The sequence below is a fragment of the Artibeus jamaicensis genome, unplaced genomic scaffold, assembly GCF_021234435.1.
Source record: "Artibeus jamaicensis isolate MK-2021 breed Jamaican fruit bat unplaced genomic scaffold, CSHL_Jam_final contig_452, whole genome shotgun sequence".
Taxonomy (NCBI): domain Eukaryota; kingdom Metazoa; phylum Chordata; class Mammalia; order Chiroptera; family Phyllostomidae; genus Artibeus; species Artibeus jamaicensis.
The window spans coordinates 18,902,417-18,915,707 of record NW_026521837.1 but is presented as its reverse complement, the minus strand read 5'-3'; the positions used below and the strand labels follow the sequence as shown (position 1 = coordinate 18,915,707).

Here is a 13,291-nt window from a genome sequence, read left to right as displayed (position 1 = left end):
CAACAGTATTATCATCCTTATATAGCTGTTCCTGGGCTGTTACATGTAACCCTGGGGGCGGAGATGATCATATTCAGGCGTGAGACCACAGAACTCAGCACTGTGCTGGGCGTCTGGTGTACACCAGATAAATATGCGCTACAAGAATGTGAGGAAGGAAGTAACGCCAAGAAGGCTCGAAATCTACAAAAGGAATGCTCTAATTTTGGATGGATTCAGGTTTGTAAACTAACAATGCAACACAAAATTTAAATCAGGACTCTGACTGCTCCATGTTGTATCTATATTTCTATTTTAAAAATTAATAAAGCTTGACTTAATAATAACTTCTAAAGGGTTGAATTAATTTCATGTAAATGAAAGACTATAAGATTGATAAATAACAATTTCAAAAAATAAAATAAAATCAGTAAGTTTGGGAAATCCCTAAAGCAGAATGTGAACAAAAAAACTGACTGACTATATACCCCAGTGGTACTTATAACTACATAGAAGGAAAAATATTTAATGCAAGAAACTTTTGAACACATCACTCAACTGAATACCCTCTCTTGAATATATCTGAAGATCAAAAGAACAGTAAAAAATGTTTGAAATGTATTTAGTAAGTTTGTAGCTAGGATTGATATTGGTATAGCAGTTCTGAAGCTATTCTGTACGTACCATAGGGCTGAGCAAAATGAGAAAGTCCACTGAGATCACTGGCAGCTAGGCTTCTCATTATTGGGGAAATACTATCCAAATATAGAATGGGAGAAGGAGAGGAAGAAGCCTGTGGTGTTGAACTAGAGTTAAAGACATGAATTCAAGAAGAAATTTCTCTGTTAAAAGGAACCAGGGCTTCTTGGAGACATGAAGATTCCAGGGGGCTGGGAAAACATGGGGTGAGGCTGGACTATTTCCGAAATAAGGAAGTATTCAGCATCGAGTAGGGACATGCCAGAAGAAAACAGAAGCTAGCACACTAGACTCCTGCTGGCCAAGGCTGGGTCCATTTAAGCATTAAAATAAATAACAACAGAATGGCTGTACTATAGAGAATAACAAAATAATCCGTAAGTACATACGGTTACTAAAAAGTTTTTAAAGGAATGTGAAGAAGAGAAAGCTTCCTTTTTAAAAAATTTTTTATTTATTTATCTTTAGAGGGGAAGGGAAGGAGAGAGAGGGAGAGAGAGGGAGAGAAACATCAGTGTATGGTTGTCTCTCATGTGTTCCCTGCTGGGAACTGGCCTGCAACCCAGGCATGTGCCCTGACTGGGAATCGAACCAAGAGCCTTTGGTTCACAGGCCCTGGTTCAGTCCACTGAGCTACACCAGCCAGGGCTTGAAATCTTCCTTTTTAACTTAAGAATTCCTTCCAGCTAACAAAAAGTGCAAGGAATGACAGAAACAGGAAAACACTAATTTATAATCATCATTTACTAATAAAATTGATTCAGGAAAGAACCATCCCTGGATCGTAAAACCACTGGGCAAAAGATGCTGAAGACGGTGGCTTGAACTAGGGTGGCAGCAGTGAAGATGGTGACGAGTGATTAGACTCTAATCGTTTTGAAGGCGCAACCAACAGCTTTACCGCAAGGACTGACTATAGGGTTCAATGGCAAAAGCAGAGTTCAGGGTCACTCCCAGGTTTTTGGACTGAGCAACCAGAAGGATGGAGCTGCCATTTTCTGAGGAGCGAAAGATATTAGGAGGGGCAGACTGCTGGAGAAGATTTGGAATTTAGTTTCGGCCATGTTAAGTCTATCAGACGTTCAAACAATAAAGTTGATGAAGCAGCTAAGGCTGCAGCTTTGATTTCAGAGTAGAAGTCGAGGCTGGAGAAAAGAATATGAAGTGATCAGCATAGTACACATGCTACTTAAAGCCCTACAAGGGAAGGAATGGCAAAAGAGAAACTGTTCTTGGTGAAGAACAGTTGTTTACCTATTTATTCATCGCTTTTTAGTGATGAATACTTTTTAACTAGTTAAACAAGGTAACTTTCTATTTAAGTTTAAATTTCTATTTTTAATTTGTGAGCAACAGCTGAGCACCCAAAGAATGAAAAAGAATTCAGTTTACTATGCACCACAATGTTCATAGCAGCACAATTTACAATAGCCAAGAGTTGGAAGCAACCTAGGTGCCCGTCAGTAAATGAATGGATCAAAAAATTGTGGTACATATACACAATGGAATTCTATGCAGCAGACAGAAAGAAGGAGCTACTACCCTTTGCAACAACATGGATGGAACTGGAAAGCATTATGCTGAGTGAAATAGGCCAGGAGTTGAAAGACAAATACCATATGATCTCACCTTTAACAGGAAGCTAAACAATAAAACAAACAAGCAAGCAGAATAAAAACAAAGACACTGAGATAGAGGACAAGGGGACAGTGACCAGAGGGAAGAGGGAAGGGAATTTAAGGGGGAAAAAGGGGGAGGGATTTGGAGGAACAAATAGGAAGGACACAGGGACGAGAACTAAGGGGGGTGGAAATGGGAGGGAGGTGGGAGCACAGGGCGGGGGGGGGCTGGGATGGGAGAAATAGACAAAAAACTGTACTTGAAAAATAACTAAATAAAATTATTAAAAATAATAAAAATAAAATTAAAGAATTCAGTTTAATTCAGCAACTATTTGTTGAACATCTACCAGCAGAAGAATGTATCATGAAAAATAAGACATGGTGCCTGCCCCCAAGAAATAAAGTCTACAGATGAGGAGACAAGAATGTTAAATGAATAACTGTGAGACAATATGAGGAACAGTAATATAGAAATATGAAAGAATATCATGGACCTATTAAGGAGTTCAGAAGAAATGAAAACATTTATAAAGTAAAAATTCATGGCTATTAATAAATAAAAATCTTTTTTTAAAAAGAGCAATTTGATGACAAAATCTCTTTTAAAAATATGAAGACCTAAGTGTAGTGAGAAATTGGGATCAAGGAGAATGATCAAGGTAGGATTGAGCTTGTCTTTGATGGAGGAAAGGAAAGTGGATGGATTCAGAGGCTGTAAGAAATGGTGTGTATAAGAGAAGTAATGAGAAGCTGCATACGAGCAATGAAACGCCACGCACTCTTTATAAAGACTAAGGTAGATACCCAAACCTGATACTCACAGAGCATTTACCACTGCTCTTGGCAAACACTAATTCATTTTAATTTTCCCAATAACCCCACAAAGTAGGTACTATTTCTGTCCCCCTTTTAAAGAGGCAATGAGAGGTTAACCAACTTGTCCAAGGTTATACAGCTAATAAGGGGCAGAGCTGATTTGAACCCAGGGGAATGGGCTCTTGAGTCCATTATCAATCATTTTGCTTTAGCACTTCCCTGGATGTCTAAATGCCATTGAGGAATGTCCTATAAAATTCATTAAGTGAAAAAAGCAAGGAATAGAGTATTCTATAAATTAACAGAATGTATATACAAAAATGCATACGCTTTATAGTTTGTTTTATATGTATTTGGATGTATAAATTCACATGTGCTTGTCCACATAAGCAAACACATGTAAGCTTGTATATGTAAGAAGTATTTTTGGAAGCCTACTTAAGAAATTCATAACAGTGCCTCTTTCTGGAGCAAAGAGGGATCTTGAATAGAAGGGAAACTTAATTTTCATTTTATGTGTCTTTGTATTACTTGAATTTTTATTTAACGAACCTGATACTTTTAATTAAAGAACTAGTTCTTATTAAAAAATAAATAAAACAATGGGAGTGCCATACAAACTAGACACTCTCCAGTCTGGTCTAAAGAGGGAGTACCCAGGGCTGTACAATTTCAGTAATGAAGGGGGTTTATAAGTCTTGGTTTGTTCAGTGGCAGAGAAATTGATTGATGTTTGTTATCTTGAATTTTTGCATTTTACCAGTACTCATGTTTTTTGTTTGTGTACCTCCTCACCCCTTCACTCCACATGCTTGTGGTGCAGCTAATCCCACGGCCAGATCAGGGGTGTGGCCTGGAAATGGGTGTTACCTCAATCACTCTGTCCCACATTCTCTGTCCTCAGTGATATCTCCAGGGGCCAGGAAACAATGCAAACCAGTGAGGGCCTAGAAACCTCTAACCTGGAACCTCTGAATCCTTTGTTTTAGCTTAAAGGAAAGCAGGCTCTCTGCTGTAGGACCCGGTCCCTAACAGGCTGAGCCTGGAGCTCCAGGGGCTACCTGGAGCTGAAGACAGGAGCCTACACAACACAAGGCAAGGCTGAGAGACAGAGAGGAGCCAAATGGTATAGCGTCAGCTGTGAATCCAGTGGAGTACTTATTCAAAATACTGGCAAACTTCTCCAACTTGAAAGATTCTTCTACTGCTCTCTTTCTCTCTCTATAATAATGATACACAAGGGAACACCATGGATAAATGTGTCTTTCCCAGTGCTCCATGGGGCTAAAACAGTCATTATCTCATACTTTCAGGGCCACTAGTTTTTAAGCTGAACACTACAATATACATGTGATGGGTTGACTAGTGTCTCCCCAAAATTCATGTCTACTCAGAACCTCAGAATGGGACCTGAGTTGGAAATGAGGTCTTTGCAGATATAATTAAGATAAGGTCAACTGGATTATGGTGGGCATTCCATGCAATGACTGGGGTCTTTATAAGAGAAAAGAGAGGGAGACTCAGAGAGAGACAGAGGGAAGTCAGCCATGGGAAGACAGGCAGAAATTGGAGTGATGCAGCTACAAGCCAACCGATGCCCGGGACTCACAGCACCACCAGAAATGAGGAACAGGTAAGGAAGGATTCTTCCCTGGAGCTGCCAGAGGAGCACAGCCCTGCTGACCACTTGATTTTGGCCTTCTAACCTCCAGGACTTTGAGAGAATAAATTTATGTTGTGTTAAACCGCCCGGTTTGTGGAAAGTTGCTATGGCAGCCTTTGGAAACTAATACAACAGTCATGCAAATTTGTGTATGCATAGTGCCTAAGAGAAAACAGGTAAGGAGCCTGACAAGAACTTACTGAAGTCCTTTCTGGCCTCCTGCTACATATAAGAGTTTCATAAGAAATCACATGTTACATCTAAAAGTAAGCTTTAGGCCTAGTGTCTGTATTCAATTGCCTACCTTGATAACCCCAGAGAGAAAAAAGGGCATGGTGTAAATAGAGTGGAAGCAAAACTAGTTAGTGAGATTGTGTTGAGAATGACGGACTGGTGAAGCTTCTGTGTATGTTTCCATAAATCAATCGGTCAAGTTGCCATTCCATACTCAAAATAATGTAGGTGGGTATATAAACCTAGAAGCCACTGTCATTTTTAAATGCTTACTAGGTACCATGCACTGAACAACTCAATTTATACTTATAGTCTATAGAGTGGGTAGTATTTATCTGAACTTTACATATGCAGAATCTGAGGCTTAGCCAGGTTAAACAACATTGCTAGTAAGTAGCAAAACTAGGAATCAACATCAGGCCCAGCCCTGCATTGACTTCTGAGCTAATGCTTTAAAACCTGAAAGTGTGGTCCTCAAGCCACCTGAATCTCACCCCAGACCTAGAACCTCCAAGGGTAGGACCAGAAATCTGCATCTTTATTACCTACCTCCTTCTAGCACTTCAGTTAGACACCTGTTACTCATTCTTTTGTATCATGTGTCTCATCCTTTCTTTCAACTTTTCTGTCTCTCTGTGCTACGTCCCACTAAATTACTTGGCTTATTTTTCATTTTGATAATTCTTTCTTCCACTGTCTCTAATCTTGATTTCAACTCTTTCACTGATTTAAATCCTTTCAGCAATTACAATTTCTATTTGGGATCTTGCTTTTTTCCTTAGCTTCAGGTCATAAGCAGTTTTCCATGTTGTTCGGAGCCTTCATAATTATTTTTTAAAACAGCGGCAGAATATTCCATTCCCTGGTTATACCATGATGTATCTCATCATTCATCTGTTGTTATATCTTGTCCGTATATGACATGAGTCCTTAGAAATTATCACATAATCCTAGATTGGCTGGATGACCCTTTGTGATACAGCATGTGTGGAATGGGTTCCAGGCATCTGTGCAGTTAGAATATTCTTGGGGATTCTGATGCACACCCATGATTAAGGACCACAGATTTGAAGGATCCCCACAAGTAGAGACAGACCCTTAATATGATGATGATTAAAAGTGTAGAATCTTAAACCATACTGCTTGAACTGAAGTCTTGGGCTCCATCTCTGAAAGGCCATGAGACCCAGAGTAAGCTTCCTGACTTCTCTAGGCTTCCGTCTCCTCTTTTTTCACCTGAGGCTCACAGGACCGACTGCTGTGGATTGTTGTCATGGTTGAATGGGATGTAAGTAAGCTCAGCAAGCTCTTCTTGCAATCATTCTGTTGGGTAGGTGGGGACCTGAAGGTCAGAGGCACTGTGTGAAGGTCTGTGCACGTTCCAGTCCACCCTTGTGAGACCTCAGGGAGGTGAACGGCGGCCAGAGGATTCTGGTCTGGAATCTACCTGGAGAGTGAGGAGAGGAGCCCTGGGCTGCAGGGTAGTTTACAGCCTCACGTCTAGACCTGCTGATAGGTTGAAAAAGTTTGTCGGTGAAGGAGAGGTGTTGCACACTTGGGGCTGTAGTACTTTGGTGTATTCTTACCTTGTCAAAAAGAATAATCAGTATGTGAGTAAATGAGACATGAGTTCCTGAATGGAATGAAGAGATGCTGTACAGTCTTCACTGGGACCACTGGGGTCAGAAGTGGCCGTCAGAGATTTGCTTCAGAATGAACAATGGCCCCAGGAACAATCATGCATTTACGAAAACAGTACAGGGGAAAATAATGGGAATGGCCAACAGAGAAAGGTCACCAAGCCAAAACTGACAAAAACATAAGCCAAATCCAGACACTATGTAAATTCAAGCAGCCCATGGTTCTAATCATTTCTAGGGGTTAAGTTTTCACAGCTAAGATCTGTGCTAGAGGTTTCCTCTGATGAGTTGCTGCCTCTGGTTTGTAATGGAGAGCAAGACAGAAAAAGCAGTGAAACCCATTTGCCTTTATTGGCTGTTGATACTAAGTCTCCCCTACAGCTGAAGTGAGGGGAGGCTTTGCGTGAGCGACCCGCAGTATTCTGACTTGCCGAAAATGCAAAAGTAGAAATATAAAATTAAAAAGTACAAAAATTAAAAGACATTAAACGTATACCAGTTTTTCAATCAGCAACTATCAAAAGGCTAAAGTGTCATGTACTCTGCAACACTGCTTTTAAAGCTTGTTGGAATCCTCCCCTTTGAAAATCTTATAAAAAGTTATACTTATCTCTCCAGAAGTGTACATATGCACATAAATTCAGAAATCCAAAAGCTGTCTGAAACCACCAAAAGGGATCCAGGTTACAAAGCCCTTGTCTTCCATAGCACAGGGCTCTGTACATGGGGGTATGGTGATTTTCCCTTACTAACATATTCAGATAGTGAACACCTTAGGAATGTTGATGGACATTTTAATCAAATGCTATGAACAAGGTTCTACATGCTTTCCTAACTGATCTTCCCTGTTGCTTTTGGAAACTGAGTCAGATTAAATTATTTAAAATGGATATTCAATTTTAATGGAATGCCTCCCGATCCAGACAAGTCTACACAAGGAAGGGAAAGGGAGACTATGCAAGGCTACGTGATGGCCTCAAATGCCACAGCGTATCAGCCCGTCTTCATCTGACCTTAGCAGAAACTTAGCATTTAATTAAGATTTTAAAGTGAGAGGCACCAAGAATTGATTTTTAAAAATTAATTGGGGGGGGTCCACAAAAAAGCTGCTGTTAACCTAAACATTTCACCACATGCCTTCTGTTCAATGTAAAAGACTCAGGAAAGAAACTCATAGGAGAACCAGCTTTCAGAAAACATCCGATTAAAAATAGTTACACTTACACTGGCTGTATTTCAAGTAGTAGTCCATTGCATTGGAGATTTATAAGTAAAGAGAAAATAAGAATGCCACAGGCAAGCCGTTTGAATTTGGAATCAAGGTCGCCGACGCTGACTTGCTTGGCGTGATGTGAGCCACACCGGAGGACAGCACGTCGGCGGAGAGCGGGTGTTTTCTGGCCACTCCGGAAGCGAGTCAGGGAGGGTTTCTGAAGCCCCGAGGGGCTGATCCTTTTGGCACCTCTCCACCTCTGTGAGGAGGAAGGCAGTTTGAGTAATAAAAATCTCCTGCATAACTTTCGGGAAAAAGAGGGAAAGGAGCCTTCCCTGGCACTCCTCGCTGAGTCAAAAACAGGCAGGGACAAGCGTGGCCTCGAGGAAAGCACTCGTGCTCTGCCGCCAGCCTCTGCCACGAGGAGCTCCCTGATGAAACCAGAATGGAGGAGACTTGAAGGGAAACTTTATAGGACAGCACAATAGATGATTCGATGTTTGACAACAGGAAGCTTTTCCTCCTCCTCCTCTTTTTTTTTAAAGCAAGGCATAACAGTGAGAGTACATCTTTCCTTTACCTGGATTTTTCTCTATTATTATGTTTCTGTAAGAGTCAAAATAAACTCACATTGTGAACGAACAAATTTTATCTGGATGATGAAGAGGAACCAGTAGGACCAAAGTGAGCGTGATCTCCAGTGGATACCAGTTTTAGCTCTTATTTGCCCTGGAAAAAAGATATAGCCAGCAAAAACCCTTCAGAGAATGAAAGCTTAGAAGAGTGGTTTACATTGGGAAAAGGAAAAAGTGATAAGCGGGTGGGACTTTAGCTGGAACTGTGTTTTATTTTAGGAAGAGGGGAGAGAGCTCAGAAGCAACTGTGGTAAAATGTCAGTATGTATTAAACTGAGATGATGATCTCTTGTGTTTATCAGCTTTTAAAATGTTCTATATGCTTGAAATCTTTTATATTTAAAAAAGTTCTTAAAGAGAATGTGAAGACTTATACAAGAAGACACTAGAAAGCTCACCGGGGTTCTCTGACGTGAAAGAAACATGCAGTGCACCAGATGGTCCAGTAGCCTGAATTCTAGAAATAATCTGGACATAGTAAGAACGCATCTAAACCTAGCCTACGCCAAGCTTATCTGAAATAGGGTTTTAAACATGGGACAAAATTTCAGTAGAAAAAGAAAGACTGGGTTCTAGCCTATTAGCGTTGGTTTTAAAATGATTTAATTGGAAGTATGTTTGGACAATCAGCAAGCGAGTAAGCCAAGCAGGATAAATATTTATGTGGTCTGTAAAGTAGTTAGGGCTGTGCATCCCCAAACCACAGCCAGCCCAGACAGCTTTTGGGTTGGCCCTAACCCTTCACTGCTGCCTGCATCTGACCGAGTACACGCTGAACCACTTGCCTTTCACAGCTTCTCAGCGAGTGGTGTGTTCTCACAGCGGCATGATGGGAAAAGAGGGCAGGAGGTTGGAGTGAGAGGCTGTTATAGGTGAGGAACAAGCAGAGCCCATAACATTCTACTGTTAAGCCTGAACAAATAAATGTACTTTATTAAATATGTAGCATATATAAATCTTGGAAATACCTTTTTTTCCCCATAAATGTAAAAGCCCTCCCTTTGAAGTTCCTGCAGAATGGATTCTGGGGGTGAGGGGGGACACTCTCCATTGTGCTGCCCTGCACCAGGAGGGTGGGTGAGGACCAGTCCACGCATGCACCCACTGCTCACACACCACTGCTCTGCAGGCTCACAGCCCCCACCGAACCCATGTCCACTTTCACTTTCTCTTCTGTAACAGTGTATGCTGAGAGCCAACAGAGCTCCTATGTTCACCTTTAGATATGCAGTTATCACAGAATCTGGAATATTGAAGATGTTTTTTTCTTTTCTTTTCTTTCTCCTTAATGTACAAGTACACTAGCTCAGAGAGTCTGGGAGAAATTACACAGTCACCATCACCATTATCTTGAAAATAAGTATCTACCAATAACTAGGAAAAGTACAGGTGCACAATAATATGCTCAGGCAATCCCCTATAACCTGCGTGCCACAGCTTTAGACCACAAAAGGACGCCAGTGCTGAAAGTCGATCTGACACTGTGTCTAGATCAGCGGTTCTCCAGATGATTTTGCTCCCCATGGGTGGTTGTGACAGCTGTAAGGATGTTCTTGGCCTCCAGTAGCCCAAAGCCAGGGATCTTACTGAATATCCTACAATGCACTGGAGAGCCCCTTACAACAGAGTTTTCTGGCCCAAAATATCAACAGGGCTGAGTCTGAGAAACCCTGATCTACGTGTGCCCATCCCACTGTTTCCCTCACAGCCGCACAGAAAGTCAGTGCCACGTTGACAACTGCGGAAGACAGGTGCCGTTATAAAGATCCTCCTGATAAGAGATGTCCACTGAGAGCAAGCCTTTCCTCTGCCTCAATTTTACAGGGAAAAGGGATTTAAAATCTTGTAAACTGAAGGGCCACCCTCAGTCAGCCATTATGAAAAGATGAATGAAAGTGATATTGGGAGAAGAGCTCTGGGGAAAAGCATCTCATGGTTGTCTCTTTCCCTTCCTCCTCCCCATCCTTCTGATCAAGAGCTTCTAAGATAAATAAAATCACTTCCTTTAACTGTCACGAACAGCAGAGTAATTGAAACCTCTCAATCAGCGATGATAGGCTGGGAGAACAATGCCAGTTTGTGACAGATTCTCTAAACTATTCTTCCTTTCCTTCACCTGGATTAAATGCTTAATACATAAATGCTGAATAAAAACGAATGGGTGAAATAATAAAGCTGTGGCTGAAGTTTAATAATGGCCAACTCACACGTTTGCATTTTGCCTCCTTTTATTATTGGTTGTACATATATCTGTACTGCCTACTAACTATTGAGCTTACTGATACAGAAACTGTAATTTGGCAAGAACACCTGTATCCATTAGGTTGTTTAATTTCTAATTGTTATATAAATGTAAAGCAGCAACCACTACATGAGAAAGGATGTATGAAGACTGAGAATAAATGGATGCATGAAGTTTTTTAATAGATACTAAATTTACAACAAAGTCAATGTCATGTGCTTGTTAGTATCAAGAATTGTTATTCAGCCACAAAAGAGCAGAGCAATAGTTCATGAAAATACTATAGTTTATAGTTTTGTACAGAGTCAGTTCAGAAAAAACTCCCAGTTTTTTCTTAATGTTAATTCTTCAGTGATTATAATTAGTGTCAATGCTGATAACATGTATCTTTCAATTATCCTTACCACAAGCACACAAACAGCATTTATATATATATATGGCATGTGGACACATGTTAAAAAGATAAGTACTGGGTCTGACTCCCTAATATCTGAGCACCCTTCGCCCCCTTCTCCCCTGTTTCCAGAGTTATAATTCTCTGTCCCTTATTTCACCAGTGTCCTGCTGTGTCCTGCCCCCTAGGGCCCTGCCTGCAGCACTACCAATGCACACATTCCATGTGAGGGTTCACTGAGCAACAGTCAGCTGCAGGATAAAGAGCCACCGGTCCTGTGAGAAAGGTGAGTTAATTCTTCTCTTGGAGCCTCAGTTTTCCCATGGGCACTGCACTTTTAACCTACCAGGGTGTCACTGGGATTAGACGAGGTAACATATGCAAAGCACTTGGCAAATCTTTGGTGCTTAATCAATGCTAATTCCCTTATTTAATTGCTTCTCCTCTTTCCTCATCTAATTTTAAAGGCCTGGCACCATAAGACTGTCATCTCCTGTGGGCTAACCATATCATATTTACCCTACTTAATGACTTTGAGTAAGAAAAACACCTTTCAGTCCACATGAGAGCTAGGAGACTGAAAATGCACATATGATCAGTCGGACCCATACTCCATAACATGGATAGGTTTCACTCAAAAGGTAAGGAGTAACATCCCCGTATTTGGTCTTCTGTTTTGGAACAGGGGTAAGAAATTAGAACTGCCTGGGTTAGAAGTGGGGAGGGAGGAAAGGGAGGAAACAAAACGCAAGCTTGGCCAAACCAAGGATAAATTTTCTGTATGTCAGGATTTTAGCAAGTGTCTGTGCTGTAGCCCTTCACCTATTCACATAACTACACCAACAAAAAGACCGAAGCCAAAAGTATGTCACATCCTCAGGGCTCCACGCATCTTACTAGGAATTAAGTTAATAACCTTTTGCCGAAGCCTTGAGTTACTGAACAAATACAAATTTTTATAAACAACAAGATTGAAATTGTTGACTGACTTACCTGAAAAAAACTATTATCAGTCTATGAAACACGACACCATTTATGAAAACAAAAAACTCAAATTGACTTAGAGAAAGATAGTCATCTTAAATTAACAAACAGAAAAAGAACCTGAAGATGTGAAAAGGGCTCACCCCCCACACCCCAGGCAGGGCAGTCCGGAGACCTCAAGTGTGGACCTGCTTTGCTCCAGCAGGGACCCGACGTTACTACCAGGCTCTCTGTGGGGTGCGTGTGTGTGTTTTTCTCATTTAATCTCTAGGAGACTCTGTGAAGTACAGGCCATCAACACTGCTGCACTTTACACACGAGAGTATTGAGGGTTAGATGCGTTGGGTGACTCCACTGAGCCACACAGACAGTGACGGTCTGGATCTGAATTCAGGACCTGACACACTATGCATAGAATCCATACACTCAGTCATCTCTTCCATTTTCCACTAAATCTCTAAAGAGCTGAAATTAAGCACTTCTTTCAAAGACTTACTAAGGCATTAAAAAGTCTACAATGAAAAAATCCTTTAAGGTGATCAAGAAATAGTAAAAGCGCATTGGCTGATGTTGAAATACCATATTTTCAGACCATAAGACGCACCTAGGTTTTAGAGGAGGAAAATAGGAAAAAAATTTTTTGAAGTAAAAAATGTGGTAAAATATTTAATAACATAAATAAAAATATTTCACCAATGTAAATGTAAACAGAACTTAACAGCTGCATTAAAACCATCATTCCTCCCAAATTTGGGGGGGGAGTGCATCTTTCAGTCTAAAAAACACAGTAATTTCTACTAAATGGAAATAATAATGAAGTTTTAAAATCTGTCACTTTTACTGCTAAGAGATAAAGTTCTTCTTAAAAAGTATAATCATCTTGGGAATATTTCAGTTTAGGGGCAAAGGCAAATTGTATTCATGTAAAGCAATTCCTCACTTACGCACCTAGAAAATCAAAACTTCCAAAATCCACGTAGAAAGACACCATGAACTTACTTTGACCTGAGGGTAGGACTTCTTATTCTTTTCACTAGATGCACCGGGGAGCCCACCGTGGGACGGGCCTTCACAGACGTAACGGAAACGAAAGCCTCGCTGCAAAGTGAGTACAGAACCAACAAGTTGGAGAAATGCTTATTACAAAGTATCAGGACAAACTCATACACA

The 13,291-nt window shown here is 40.8% G+C and overlaps 1 protein-coding gene across 2 annotated transcripts in view; it reads right to left on the bottom strand.

Annotated features, from left to right (window-relative positions):
• NFKB1 (nuclear factor kappa B subunit 1) overlaps positions 1 to 13,291 on the bottom strand; it is a 127,524-nt gene that overhangs the window by 71,727 nt on the left and 42,506 nt on the right. For both annotated transcript variants that reach the window (XM_037156879.2, XM_037156878.2), the window contains exon 5: positions 13,121 to 13,219. In XM_037156879.2, the coding sequence (XP_037012774.2) occupies positions 13,121 to 13,219 (99 nt within the window). The remainder of the gene's footprint in view (positions 1 to 13,120; positions 13,220 to 13,291) is intronic.